At 42.9% G+C, this 15,103-nt stretch overlaps 1 protein-coding gene across 3 annotated transcripts in view; it reads right to left on the bottom strand.

The window, feature by feature from the left end:
• Positions 1 to 15,103, bottom strand: part of PPP4R1 (protein phosphatase 4 regulatory subunit 1) — a 46,419-nt gene that overhangs the window by 16,146 nt on the left and 15,170 nt on the right. For all 3 annotated transcript variants that reach the window (XM_073679037.1, XM_073679039.1, XM_073679038.1), the window contains exons 8-11: positions 14,536 to 14,601; positions 14,299 to 14,457; positions 11,770 to 11,903; positions 11,002 to 11,525 (exon numbers count right to left, since the gene is read on the bottom strand). In XM_073679037.1, the coding sequence (XP_073535138.1) occupies positions 11,002 to 11,525; positions 11,770 to 11,903; positions 14,299 to 14,457; positions 14,536 to 14,601 (883 nt within the window). The remainder of the gene's footprint in view (positions 1 to 11,001; positions 11,526 to 11,769; positions 11,904 to 14,298; positions 14,458 to 14,535; positions 14,602 to 15,103) is intronic.

Raw genomic sequence — 15,103 nt, 5'->3', positions numbered from 1 at the left:
GAGACAAGTCTCCCCTGATCACGGTGGAAGAGACAGTTTTAACCTTTGTGGGCATTTGCTTTCCCTCCCTGTAGGATAGTGCCTTCATATGATTAAGCAGCAAACAACAAAGAAAAGGGAAACATTCCTAGAGAATTCTGTCTTGGCTGAAGGGGAGACAAGCATATTGGGAGCAGTAAAATTCAGACACCTGCATCTCCACAACAAAGTGAAGAAAAAAAAAAAGTTTTAAATCAGCCCCTTTATAATGAGGTATACGATACCATTACGTCATGAAGACCACTGGGGTTTGTGAATGGCTTCAGCAGCACATCAGAAATGTATTTTCAATGAAGCACTGAAGTCACCTAAGAGCTGCAGCCAATTACAGCTGCAGCAGTCCCGATGGTGGTAGAGCAGCGGCGTAACCTCCTGTTTAAGAGCAAACCACAGAATGGCCTGGGCAGATAGAGTACCAATTTGTTATTTTTTTTTTTTTTTTTTTACTACTCTAAGCCACCAGTGAACTTTTCATTTTGCCCAGACAACCCCTTTAATGTATGCCTTGTACTAAAAGGACTCATTTTCATATATTTTATTAGCGAAGTCAGTTACTTTAAGGCTGTTGCTCATCTTTTGGCCAGAGTATAGACTTCAAACTCTCTTGTGGCCCTGTCCTACAGTACACAGACAATATATTTATGTGAATGAGTAATGTGTAATCTTAGATTTTCCCACTGCACCACTACAGAGGAAATTTATCTCGTGTATCCCCACAGATTACAGAACGCTGGTGACCCCAGCAGGGAAGGGAGAACATGGACCATCTCTGCCTGATAAAATCCCCCAACAATAAAGCAAGAAACAAGATTTTGTAATTTATGAAATTACATTTTCCTTACAGTAACATAGTAACGTAGGTTGAATAAAGACATAGGTCCATCCAGTTCAACCTTTCTCCCCCAATTGTACTCCCTACACTAACACTACACTAACTTACTGGGACTTGGCCTCGCAAATGTATTAAAAATGAACCTGTTTATAATTTAATTCATTTTATGTCTTTTGTATTACTCTGGTCATTCTAATAATAGTATTACTAAAATCCCTATGCCTAAATCTGTTGATCCAGAAGAAGGCAAAAACCCCAGGACACATTCAGCCAATTTGCCTTTTCTTGGGGGTCAAGAAGGAATTTTTCCCCGTGATGCAATCAGTCCAAGAACCCTGGATCAAACCTAATAATGATACTAGTTATGTAATTACTATTATAGTATTAAATGTACTACTATAGGTGTAAATATTTTGTCTAATTTAAGGCTATGTGCCCACGATGCAGAAATGCTCCGGATTTTTCCCGAGTGTTTCTACTTCTTCCTGGCAGAAAAAATGCAAGCGGATTTTACATGCGTTTTTCCTGCCAGGAACATGCGGATGTGAAGAGTTCTTCACATGCATTTCTGTATGCGGGTTGTCAAGCGCTTTCCAAGCGATTTTAGCATCACTTGGAAAGTGCTTGTCAACTTGGTCACACTATATAAATCCATGCAACCAGCATGGATTTAGGTCGTGTGACCAAGTTACGATGCCGTTTTGTGTGACCAAAACCTAAAAAAACCCCCAAAACATTATACTCACCTTCCAAGGAAATCGTCCAGCCCTTTTTTGAAAGCTGTTATGGTGTCTGCCATTACTACCTCTTGTGGTCGGCATTCCATAGTCTGACTGCTCTGACTGTAAAGAACCCTTTCCGGTTTAGGTGCTGGAATCACCTTTCTTCCACCTGTAATGAGTGCCCCCTGGTCCTTAAGGCCCCGTCACACTAAGCGAGATCGCTGCTGAGTCACAAGTTTTGTGGTGCAACAGCGACCTCAGTAGCGATCTCGCTACGTTTGACACTTAGCAGTGACCAGGCCCGACACATGATTCGGGCCGTGCCTGTGGGGCAGTTCCTCCGTATTCGGAGGATCTGCTCCACGGATACGGAATTTGAGAGGCAGGCTGCGGAACTTAAAGAGAGATTTTATGCTAGAGGATATAGCCGGCGGATGATCAAGCGGGCATACAGAAGGGCTAAATTCTCTTCAAGACATGACTTGATCTATGGGAGTCAAACTAATAGAGACAACGGGGAAAAAGTACGATTTGTCACCAATTTTAACTGTCAATTTGCCCGTTTAAGGAGCATTTTGGCCCGCTCCTGGCATATCCTCAAAGCCGATTCAATACTATCACACTTCATTTCAGATAGACCGTCTATTTCCATTAGACGGTCTAGGAATATTCGGGACTACTTGGTACATTCACACTATGAGAATGTGACAAGTACTACTTTTTTGGATGGACATCCTAGGAGGAGTGGATGTGTGCCGTGTGGCCGATGTGTGGCATGCCCGAACGTAGTACGGAGTGATACGTTCTTCAAAGCAGATGGATCAAAGAGATATAAGATCAATGAATCTATAACATGCACCACTAAGTATGTAATCTATTTCGCGACATGCCCATGCAATTTGATTTATGTGGGCATGACCACTCGCCAATTGAAGGTACGGGTCCGGGAACACGTGTTGGGCATATTGGCCGCGGTCGACCACACGGACACGTCCTCTCTGAAAACTATTCCACGCCATTTTAAGACCTACCATAATGGTGATGCCTCTCTATTTAAGGTAAGAGGTATTGACTGCATAGTACCAGGTATACGAGGTGGTAAATTGGGACGTAGATTGGCCCAGATGGATCTGGACTCTGAATACTCTACACCCAAATGGGCTCAATGAAAGCATCAGCTATTCCCCCTTTCTCTGACCGTCCATGGCGTGCCTGGATACCTTTGCGCGTGTGCGTTTAGTACGCATTCGCCCATAGATGCCCGGGTGCGTTTACATGGGATTTAGTGGATTTGTTTTAAATATTCTTTATATATGTTTTTATGATGGCATTTACTTTGATTTTTATTTTTATAGATTTTTGTGTTACCTCTGCGAGCTTATTCTTTATTCCTACTGTGGACACCTGTTTCAGGATATGTGTTGACATCTCCTGAGATGATTAAAGATCACCCATCAGAATGAACTGTGGAAAAGAAGAATTGGATATGGACATCGGCGTCATTCATTGTTATGTCCGTCGTTATGGGTTATTGTCTTTTGGTATGTCATTCTGGGAGAATTAGGATATTTGATAAATGGCTGTTTAGCAATCTGTTAATAATCTAGGGATCTCTCTTTTTGATGTTAATCTTTGATCACTTCTACAATATCACTAGGGATTTTATGCCAGGATACCTGAGATATTTCTTCCCCCTAGTGATATAGCTTCAGATGTCCGCCTCTTATTTGTTTTTAAAATTTTTTCCTTTCTTTTTGTTTTTCTTTCTTATTGGTGTTTCACATTTACTTTCCATTCTGTCTATGGAATCTATATATATATATAGCTTATTGGGACTTGTCGGAGCCATGTACGCATGCGCGTCGCGGTGCCCTGGACGCCCGCCGGCCCTCTGTATCTTTAATGACGTTCGGCATTAGTCTGCCGGGGGTCATGTGACGCGGAGGCGGGCTGGCGTCTTGGTCTCCGGGGCGATGCATGCGTCACTTCCGGCTCCGGGAAGGTGCGGGATGGCGTTGCCTGGTCGCTATGGCGATAGTAAGCGCCACTTCCGGAATCGAGCGCCGGATGGCGCCTATATAAACTTACCACTTTACTTCATCTTCATGCCCCCTGAAGAAGGGAGTCCGAAACGCGCGTCGGGGCACTTCACCTTACCTGTGCGCCCCCCCCCTCACGGGTCCCCCGGTCTCAGGCTTCCTGAATAGAACCACGCTTGTGTCCCTGGTATGTATCGAAAATCAGTACAGGGATTGGATATTGAAGGGGGCTCTTGACTTACTACCCCCTGTATTACTCCTGGTGGTTCTTATAGGAACACTAATTGCTTACTATAAATATAAATATTTACTGATCTTGACTGCCATTTACTGTTACTATGACTACAGCAGTTTTGTGCGGTTTTTTTTGCCTGAGGAATATGAATATAATAATTTAATAAGTGGGGTCCTTTGGGGTGGGGACAGTGTTTTGGTGAGAGGCTGTTTTATTACCACTATTCTCTTGTTCACGTTCCCCCCATTTTTGTGCCTTTTATATATAAAAAGCTCTTCTAAATAATAAACTTTATACATTTTTCTAAAGAAAACCCTTTGGTAGTCCCTCTTTCGTTATATGTTTTTGTTTTTTGGTGTTAATCAAACGATGGGATTTAATTAGTCCTTTTATGATAGTGCTTTTGTATATGTATACACTTGATTAATATTGAGTACATTAGATCCCAGTTGGGACATATGCACTATTGTGTTCTATGAATTGTTATAGCTGTGAGATCGCTGGCCGTGTCGGAAAGGTCTGGACATTTCTTTGATCGTTGAGGTCCCGCTGGGTAGCATGCATCGGTGTTCGACACCTTACCAACGACCTTGTTGATGACTCAGACACAGAAACACATAGGCGTGCATCGTTATACAGATTGTTACGGGTCGCTGCTGCGTCGTTGGGAAGATCTGACTGTTTGACATCTCACCAGCGACCACATAGCGACACAGCAACGATTCCTGACAGGTCTTATCGTTGTCGGGATCGCTGTAGTGTCGCTTAGTGTGACGGGGCCTTTAGTATGGTCTTTGGAAGGAATAAGTCATGTGCTAGTCCTTTGTACTGACCACACATTTATACATGTAAAGGAGATCCCCTCCGAGGCATCGTTTTTCTAAGCTAAACAGACTCAACTTTCTAAAACTCATCATATGAGAGGCCTTCCATCCCTTGTAATAATCTAGTTGCCCGCCTTTGAACTGACTAACTTCTGAATATCCTTTTTAAAATGTGGAACCCAAAACTGGATCCCATATTCCAGATATGGCCTCACCAGTGATTTATAAAGGGGTAAATGTACATTGGGATCGCAGGATTTTATTTATCTTTTTGTACATCCTAAAATCTTGTTAGCTTTTGCGGCTGCTGCCTGACATTGAGTACTGCTGCTCAGCTTACTTGTAACCAGAATACCCAAGTCCTTCTCCTGTTCTGTAGTCCCGAGTATACTCCCATTTAATGTATATGCCGCAATAGGATTACTCCATCCTAGGTGCATTACTCTACATTTATCTACATTAAACCTAATCTGCCAAGTGTTTGCCCATTCAGTCATCTTATGCAGATCATTCTGTAATATTGTAATGTCAAGATCAGATTTTAATATCCTATATAGTTTGGTGTCTTCAGCAAAAACTGACACTTTACTCACAATCCCATCCCCAAGGTCATTAATAAGGAGGTTAAAAAGAATCAGTCCTAGCACAGATCCCTGCGGACAACACTGTTGACTATATCCCATTTAGAGAACTCTGTTTCCTATCATTTAGCCAACGCCTTACCCATCTGCATATGGTTCTGACTCGTCAGTGTTTTTACATCTTTTAGTCATAAGCTTCCATAGTATACTGAAGTATAATTATAAGAATGTCTGTCCTTAATCTCTTTTTTTTTTTTTTTTTTTTTTTTTTTTGAGCGAGAAAGCTTCTTTGTTGCATTTTTGACACTAGGTTTACCTCAGGCTTCTTCCACACGTCCGGATATTTAGGGTACTGGAAACACCAGTACCGGACATATCCATGTCAGTGTATACAAGTGTCCATGTGTATGATACGTGTGGCAACCGTGTGCCACCTTAATATCACATGTACCGCGCCCTGGGAAACAGATTAGCACTGTTCCCAAGCGGCGGATGCTGAAGGAATCTCTCATCACTGTCCCCTGCCGGCGCTGCAATGAGCACGAGCGAGGGACAATGTTGAGTAGTACTTTGCTCCTTTTGTGTCTAAAACCTGTAAAAATAATAAAAAAAAACCTTATACTCACCAGTTTTAGGTGTCCCCCACTAATCCAGCTCATGCGGAGGAGAATTTTTTTATTTTATTCTTATTTTTTTTACATGTTTTAGACACAGGGGGAGCAGAATACTACTCAACATTGTCCCTTGCTCGCGCTGATCGTAGCGCAAGCTGGGGACAATGATGAGGGCAGCGTTCAGCACCCGCCGCTTGGGAACAGTGTTAACTGTACCGCTGATTCCAAGGCGCCGCTACGTGTCACACTGATGTCATCCATGTGTGGGACGTTTTGCGACACATCAGCGAGTTTTGCGGTCCATGGAAACACACTGACGTGCACAGACCAATTCATTTGAATGGGTTTACGTGTGTCAGTGTCTCCAGTACGAGTGGAAATGGACACCGTATATACTCAAAACACTGTGAAAGACCCCTCACTGTGAGGCCAGATGCACTGACACCTGCCTGCTGCCATTCATGAGCAAGCTCTGCATTGGTGTTCAACCAATTCCATAGCGGAATCCTTTTTAGGAATTGACACTTTCTGGACATTCTTATGAGAAAAATCAATGAAAATTTGTGGTAGGGCTCAAATACTGTTGAAATGGGGTTTTCATGGCAAGGAATGGCTGCAATGTTTTGCTATCACTTCATATAAATCAAGAGTTAGTGCAAATTGACACTATATAAACTAAAGCGGAAAACTTTGTGAAAACCAAAATCTGCATCAGTTCCAAAACGTAAGCATGACTGTATATACAAGTTACAGTTTAGAGAACAAAGAAAAGTGAATACATGGTTGAATCATATGCCTTACAGGAGGAACCAAGACATAGTCAGGTCTTCCCATCACTAGTATTCATACATACTTTGTTTCAAAACAGAATAGTCATATCACATATCACCCTACTCCTCAAAAACTACATTCTCCACCATTTCTGAAGATCACCTTTCCTCCTTACTCTCCAAATCACACCTCACCACCTGTAAACTTGACCCAATCCCATCCCATCTTATCCCAAACCTTACCACTATCTTCATCCCAGCCCTAGCCCACCTCTTCAACCTGTCACTAACAACTGTTGTCTTCCCCTCATGCCTCAAACATGCCTCAATCACACCCATCCTCAAAAAGCCCTCCCTTGACCCATCCTCCGTGTCTAGCTATCGCCCCATATCACTTCTCCCCTATGCCTCAAAACTACTGGAACAACATGTCCATTCTGAACTGTCCTCCCACCTCTCCTCCTGCTCCCTCTTTGACCGCCTACAATCTGGTTTCCGACCGCAACATTCTACTGAAACTGCACTGACTAAAGTCACAAACGACCTACTAACCGCCAAATCTAAGCGACACTACTCTGTCCTCCTCCTCCTAGACCTGTCATCTGCCTTTGACACAGTGGACCATTCCCTCTTACTCCAGACTCTCTCATCTCTCGGCATCATAGACTTGGCCCTATCCTGGATCTCCTCATACCTAACAGACCGGACATTGAGTGTCTTCCACTCACACACCACCTCTTCATCTCGCCCCCTATCTGTCGGTGTCCCCCAAGGTTCAGTTCTAGGACCCCTGCTCTTCTCCATCTACACCTTAGGCCTGGGACAGCTCATAGAGTCTCATGGCTTTCAGTATCACCTCTATGCTAATGACACACAGATCTACCTCTCTGGACCCGATATCACCTCCTTATTAACCAACATCCCACAATGTCTGTCTGCTATTTCAGCCTTCTTCTCTGCCAGATTTCTAAAACTTAACATGGACAAAACAGAATTCATCATCTTTCCGCCATCTCATTCAACCCTCCCAACTGACCTATCTATCAACGTCAATGGCTGCCCACTCTCCCCAGTCCCTCAAGCTCGCTGCCTTGGGGTAACCCTGGACTCGGAACTCTCCTTCAAACCACATATCCAAGCCCTTTCCCACTTCCTGCCGACTCCAACTCAAAAATATCTCCCGGATCCGCACATTCCTAAACCATGAAACTGCAAAAACACTAGTGCACGCCCTCATCATCTCCTGCCTTGACTACTGCAACCTCCTGTTCTGTGGCCTCCCCTCTAACACTCTCGCACCCCTCCAATCTATCCTAAACTCTGCTGCTTGACTAATCAACCTGTCCCCCCCGCTATTCCCCGGCCTCTCCTCTGTCAATCTCTTCACTGGCTCCCCATTGCTCAGAGACTCCAGTTCAAAACCCTAACCATGACATACAAAGCCATTCACAACCTGTCTCCTCCATATATCTCCGACCTAGTCTCCCGTTACATACCTGCACGCAACCTCCGATCCTCACAAGATCTCCTGCTCTACTCCCCTCTTATCTCTTCCTCCCACAACCGTATACAAGATTTCTCCCGTGCTTCCGCCCTACTCTGGAACTCTCTACCCCAACGTATCAGACTCTCGCCTACCGTGGAAACCTTCAAAAGGAACCTGAAGACCCACCTCTTCTGACAAGCCTACAACCTGCAGTAACCACCGCTCCACCATACCGCTGCACGACCAGCTCTACCCTCACCTACTGTATCCTTAGCCATCCCTCGTAGATTGTGAGCCCTCGCGGGCAGGGTCCTCGGCTCCTCCTGTACCAGTCGATGTCACATTGTGTTCAAGGTTATTGTAATTGTTCTTGTATTATACCCCTTTTTCACATGTAAAGCGCCATGAAATAAATGGCGCTAGAATAATAATAATAATAATAATAATAATAATAATAATAATAATAGCTTCAAATGCTGCCTGTATTATACAACACCCATTACATTAATAATCAATGGCCGAATGTGAACAGTTGTGGAGCTGCATAGCTCAGTCAACTGCATCGTGGCTGAGGCCGGGTACTGCACATTTGCCTCTATTCTTAGGAACAGGGGGTGCATCTGCAAACCTGCGCTATAGTCACTATGCAGGTGATGGAGCTGTGCACATCTGTTCGTTGACAGCACCAGGAACAGCTGATCAGTGGGGGTGCCAGGCGCCACACCGCCACCGATCTGGTATTGATGACCTTACACAGTGAGAAAGCCTGCGGAAAACAAAAGTTTTAGCTATGCATTAACAGGGACCTAAAAAAGTGGTCTCCTGAGAGGGACAAGAGGAGCGTATAACAATACAAATATGTAACTGGGGATTATGGCTTGTCTACAAAAAAAAAAAAAATTCCTCTGTTGAAAACCGATAATGATATCAAGGGAAAATTAGGAGAAAAAAAACAAACAAAACTGGACCCTGTGTCACCTTCCTGACCGCAGGGGTTGGCATGCTAAAGATGGTGCGCCATTGTCACATTACCTATGGCTGACTTAGCAATTACCAAGGTCAGTCGACATTGAGATAGTCACATGATTTGCATCAAAACCATGAGAAATAAAATCAGTAAATGATTTTCACATGTAAAGCGCCATGGAATAAGTGGCGCTATAATAAATAATAATTTTACCATTTTGTAGATTAGTCCACCTCTAATGATCTCCCAACCAATGGTACACATTAACATGCATAGCAAAACGTCAGTGCTACATGCAATCCATAATTAGGTATACTCATCTACTGCAGGTTCTTGGTGGAGCCCCCTTATCCTTTTTGCAGGGACACTTTATAAATGACATTCTGATACTATGGTCAGGGGATGTCTGTTCTTTTAGGAAATTTGTAGACTGTCTAAATGTGAACAAGGTAGGCCTAGGATTTACATCTCAGAATAAACAGAACTCCATAACTTTTCTAGATATAGTTATTGAGAAAGATCAAAAAAGGGACTCTTAAGGACACACACCTTCAGGTAACCTACATCTAACAATCTACAAAGGAACAGTATTACCAGGTAAAGAGAAAAATTTTCCCTTAGTCTCATTATCGGTTTTCGGTAGAGCGATTTACCCCCTCTTTTTGTAGCCTTTGACTTTCTGCTACCTATAAATTATCCCCAGTTACATATGTTTTTATACACTCATTTCATCCTTTTTATGGGTTAACCTTTTTAATGCATATCTAATAAACCTTGTTTAGGACAGTGCTTTTTCCCCCAATGAACAAGACAAAGGATTTTACGGTAAAAAAAAAAATCTTTTTCATTCGATGTCATAGGGGAACAGACTGAGGAATGTTCAAAAGCAGCTTCCTATACATGGGAAGCAAAAAAAGAGTGACCATGGATGGAGAACCGCTGTGCCAGAGCCATACAAACAGGAGAGGGAATGCAAGCAGCAGTATATGCGCCCCAAGACCAATTAAGATTTGCTCCGTGAAAGCGGGTTACATAAAAAGAATACAACTTGTGCTCACTGGAAAGATACAATCGGGAAAGAAAGAAGAAGTTTTTTACTCTGCAAGCAGTAGGCCTATGAAGTCTGACAGAGACCATACGAGGAACGAATTTGAGAGGAGCAAGAAAGTCAATGCCCCAGCTATGGAGAAGGCTAAAAACCTCCTGTGTGAGAGGAACAGCCGGGATAGATACTTTGTTTTTGTGATCCCTAGGACAAGGAAGCAAGATGATCAAGCACAATATTAGGGTCCCGTGAAGGAACAAGAGGAAAAAATCTAAGGACCATGATATACAATTGCATGAGGAGCTGTGTGTGTATGGAGAAGCCAGGGGTGGGGGGAAAGGCCCTTTAGACCAAATCCTAATTTATATCACATTTAGAAAAGAACACCACATGTTTTCAGCCACACAGCTTTTAGCTGTGCCAACATGGCTGCAGTCAAAGTGCCAGGGCATGCTTACAGCCTCTGCTAATAGCGCCATTAGCAGTGACTGTAGCCACAAGTTCATTTTCTAACAGATGCTGCACTTTCAGTACAGCAGTCGGACACCTTCCTAACACTCGTAACCTGCCGATTTACTCTATATCCACAGGTTAATGCAGTTATCCAGACTGATAGTTTCCCTTTAACCACTTATTGTCAGCCTCCTAGTGGCAACAGCTATAACCCACAGTCTGTGTCCCCCAATGACATGGATGAGAAAACGTATTGAACTGCTTCCTGACTTGCTTCAGTGAAGGGAAAGTAACTGAGCTGCAATATCACACAATATTGGCAGAGTTTTTAGAGAGGGGGGAAAAAAAAAAAAAAAAAAATAAAAAAAAAAAAAAAAAAGCTTAAATTGATTACCTTTAACATCAGGATCATCTATGTGCGGCTCCAGGTTTTCGATCATCTCCTCCAGCTCTTTTCTTGTAGCCATAGTTATATTAGGAGAGCCAAGGGATGACACCTTCTGAACCCCCTCCTTATTATCTGGGCTGTGTGCTTCAGCTTGTGAATGCCGAAGTTCCAGATCTATATCGATTTCAGGAATTGGAGTCCTCCAGTAATGGAAGGAATTGAATAGTTCTTGTTCAGTAACAGGGCTCTCCTGAGATTGCAAATCTAAATCTTTCGATGCTTCTGCATCAGGAGAACCCGGTTCTGGTTCAACAGAGTCAACTGAATTCTCCAAAGTGCAATGTGGAAGAAAGTCTACAGAGTGATTGGTGACCCTAAAGATTTCATCTGAAGCCGGATCATCATCCAAATTGGTTTCTAGCTTCACAGTGAAGGTAAGAGGGCTGCGGTCTGTTTCAGACTCATCTGTTGTGACTGCATCTTCTGGGGTAGCACTCTCCGTATCTTCCAGAAGACAACTGTTTGACGATCTGTTAAAAGAAATACAGGGATAGTAGCATTTAAGACTGAGGGAGGGTGAGGGAAAGAAAGTAATATTCATTATAGTGCCTTGGAGACAACAAAAAATAAAGTGACTAGCGCCTGAGCTTTCTAGCTGGTACACTCCGAGAGGAGCCCTAATTTTTTTTTTTCTTTTAACATCAAAATATATAAGCATGTACATTTAACCTCAATCTGCACCACCTTGCAGACAAAAAGAGCAGAAGGACAAACCTCTCACTTGCTTCATCCGGCTTTACATCCTGTGCAGTTTTACATTCTTCTTCTTTAAAGTATTGACCAGAACTTGATGGATTTGCAAAAGTAGATATAAAAGGCCCAAGAGATTGAAAGGCAGCTTGGCGTACCTATATTAAAAGAACACAATCTTAGTTGCACTTATTTTCTTAGTCACCTTAAGTATAGTTTACATACATATATTACAAAGTTGCATAGTATCATATCTTAGAGAAATATCATCAGTAAAGACAGAGCTTTCCATTTTTGCGATAGGAAATGACAGTTGGTGCCTCTTAGATTCTCTGGAGAGGAGGGGGAGGAGCTGGAGGCAGGTAGACATTCTACTGCAAGTTTTTCCTGAAAGGACTGTTACAATTCAAAATGAAACTGTCATTTCAAGAAAACTTGCAGCAGAGGATGTCGGTGTTCGCCCTTAGCACATCATTCCTCTCCATAGGAAATAACAGTTGGTGCTTATAAGATTCTATTCTCAATGATGGGAAAAATCTGAACACATTTTACCAATGAATTGAGAGAAATATTAATTCAGGAGGAAAACGGGCAAATTTCTCTAATAAGCCACTTTGTAATACATCTTATGTGTACTATTGATTAAATAATGGTCACTCTTTAAAAACCTCTACATTTGGGCATAAAAATAAACACACTATGCAATGTAATTACTGTACTGACAGTGATCCTGTCCTCTACTGCACATGCATTCCATCTGTGCAAGACATTTATAATGAAGACCTTAAGTGTCTATAAAAATAGTCTATGGCCGCAGAGCTTGCATCATTATAAACAGGCTACAAACACTGGCCAGAGATTACGTGACGTTGGCGCCTGATGGGTAGTCACACCAGGTAACATATAGGGACTTTAAAAAAAAAAAAAAAAGAAGAGCAGGGGGTAAGTAGTAAGTATAATGAAAGCTTTGTCATTTTCAATTTAGTGCCAAATATTTATAGAATTCATTTTTTTTATGTCTAGGTAACACTTTCAGGTTATTTAATTTCCGACTACTATTTTCCTCTTTTAATAAAATTAAATAGGGAAAACCTGGTGACTGGATCTATGTAAACTGTATCCACCACCATTGTGCGGTCTAATAGCACTCCTGTAATCCCTTCATATCTGAGAATGCCTTTTATAACGGTTCCTCTTCATATACTAATCACTGAGCAGTCCAGTGGGAGTCTCCAAACTGTGTTCAGCACATCCTCTGTCCCCACAATAGCCTTTTACCCAGCACTGATTGACGTGGCCAACGTCATCCCCAGTATCTGATGTGCATCTCTTGGCAGGAAAATGTAGCCTCAAAAACGTTGTGCTTTTGCCGCGTTTTTCAGTGCATTCAGTGGGTGAAAAACGCAGCCATAGAACGCACAGAGAATTGACATGCTGCGGATTTAAAAGCACAGCAAATCCTGAATGAAAAAAATACTGATCACGTATACAGCACTTCAGAATTCTCATAGACTTCGCTGGCATAAGGATTCCCTAGCGTTTTTGGGCCAATTCCAAGAAGAAAAAAAAAAAAAAAAGAAGCAAAACCTGAAACAAACCTCATGCCAGCAAAGTGAAGGAGAAATCTGAAGTGTCATGCACAAGTTGAGTATTTTTGACTTGCAGATTTGGTACAGAAAATCTGCAGCATGTCAATTCTGAGTTATTGCCTGCATTTTTCACCCACTGAATGCACTGAAAAAACGCAGGGAAGAACGCAAGGTTTTTTAGGCTACGTTATCCTGCCAAGAGATGCAGAAATGGTGCAGAAATTTTTGCACACAAAATACTCAATATGTGTACATATCCTTAGACTGTTACCATGATCCAGAGCCGGCTGCGGCCCCAACGCTGCGGAGTAGCCGCCGCCGCATTCAGCTAATCTATGCAAATGAGCGGTGCTCTCCTCCACCCACCGCCCACCTGCAGACTTTCCTCAGAGGTTAGGACTATGGGGAAAACTAGCATGCAGACCCGCCAGAGAAATTGACATGCAGTGGTCTGGAAAGACTCGCCGCATGTCAGTTTAAGCGGGTGAGCCGAAGACGCATAGTGGACATGGGATTTCTACAAATCCCATCCACTATGCTGTAACATCTGACTGCTGCGGGTTTGATGCTGCATAACACGCAGATTCCAACCCGCAGCGGCTCCAGGTCGTGTGCACATACCCTTACTGTGCAGGACGGAATTGAACAGACTGGGGAGGATGCAGGAGACGTCAGCCACTTCAATCAAGGCTGGTGAGACGGCGATTGCAGGGACAGGGGGAGGGATTGAGCATAGTCTGGAGAAACAATCGGCCCACTCGGCGTAGATTACCATTTGGAGAGGTGCAATTATAAAAGGCCATTTTGCGAGGAAGCTGTGATCTAATGAAAAGGTTGTGGGAATGCTATTGAAGATGGCTGAAAGGAGGTGGATACAGTTTATTAATGGAAAAATCTGGTGACAGGTCCCCTTTAAAATACAAAAAGTTGTGACAGTGTTCAAAATGCAAAGCACTAAACTTACCCATCTAGATGGGTCACTTATTAAGTTAATAAAGAGGGCAGAGAGCCTAGTCCGACGAAGCTCTTGTGATGTCGCACACGACACAGCCATGAAACACTCGGCACAGGCTTTCCGTACACCCCATACATTGTCTGAGCACAGCTGGAAAAAGCGAGGCAACTGAAGAGAGAAGAATGAAGATGTGTAACACATTTATATAACCTATATTCACGATCATACAATTATTATTGCGCTCACCAGCATCTTCTCGGTGGCATCTTGGCCAACAACACTGCAGATATCTCCAAAATTGGCTGCACAAACCTTAAAAAGGAACAGGTGCATGTTAAAAACATTTAACTTGTGTCCACAACAAATTGGTGTAATTACAGTATTGGATCTCTTATTTTTCTTCCGGACCAACACATTTCATTCTCCAATGGTTCTGATTAGCAGGCTATACTTTGTCAAGAGACTGCAGCCAGGCTCCAAAGTGACCAAAATGCAGTGAAATGGTTGAATTGTCACATGCGTGGAAACCTCCCAAATTTACTATAAGAAGCTCCCTGTAAGGCTGAATCCCAATCGGGGCATTACAGTAAGACTACCTGTTATGTCTATTACTACCCTATTAAACATACATTTCCTCAGGCCCTGTCCTAACTTGAACAAAACAGGTATTCAAAGCAGTGCTAGGGAGATACCTCTCCTTGTATGGCTGTTACATGGGACTGAATCACAAGGAATAAAACAAATTCGGCTTGTGCCATATGCCACACAGAAAACATACTGGAATGTGCAAAAACAAGCAATAGTGAAAGAGGAG

The sequence above is a fragment of the Phyllobates terribilis genome, unplaced genomic scaffold (genome assembly GCF_046119375.1).
Source record: "Phyllobates terribilis strain yellow unplaced genomic scaffold, ASM4611937v1 Scaffold_4__5_contigs__length_816908805, whole genome shotgun sequence".
Taxonomy (NCBI): Eukaryota; Metazoa; Chordata; class Amphibia; order Anura; family Dendrobatidae; genus Phyllobates; species Phyllobates terribilis.
This window is presented reverse-complemented; position numbering and strand designations above follow the sequence as displayed.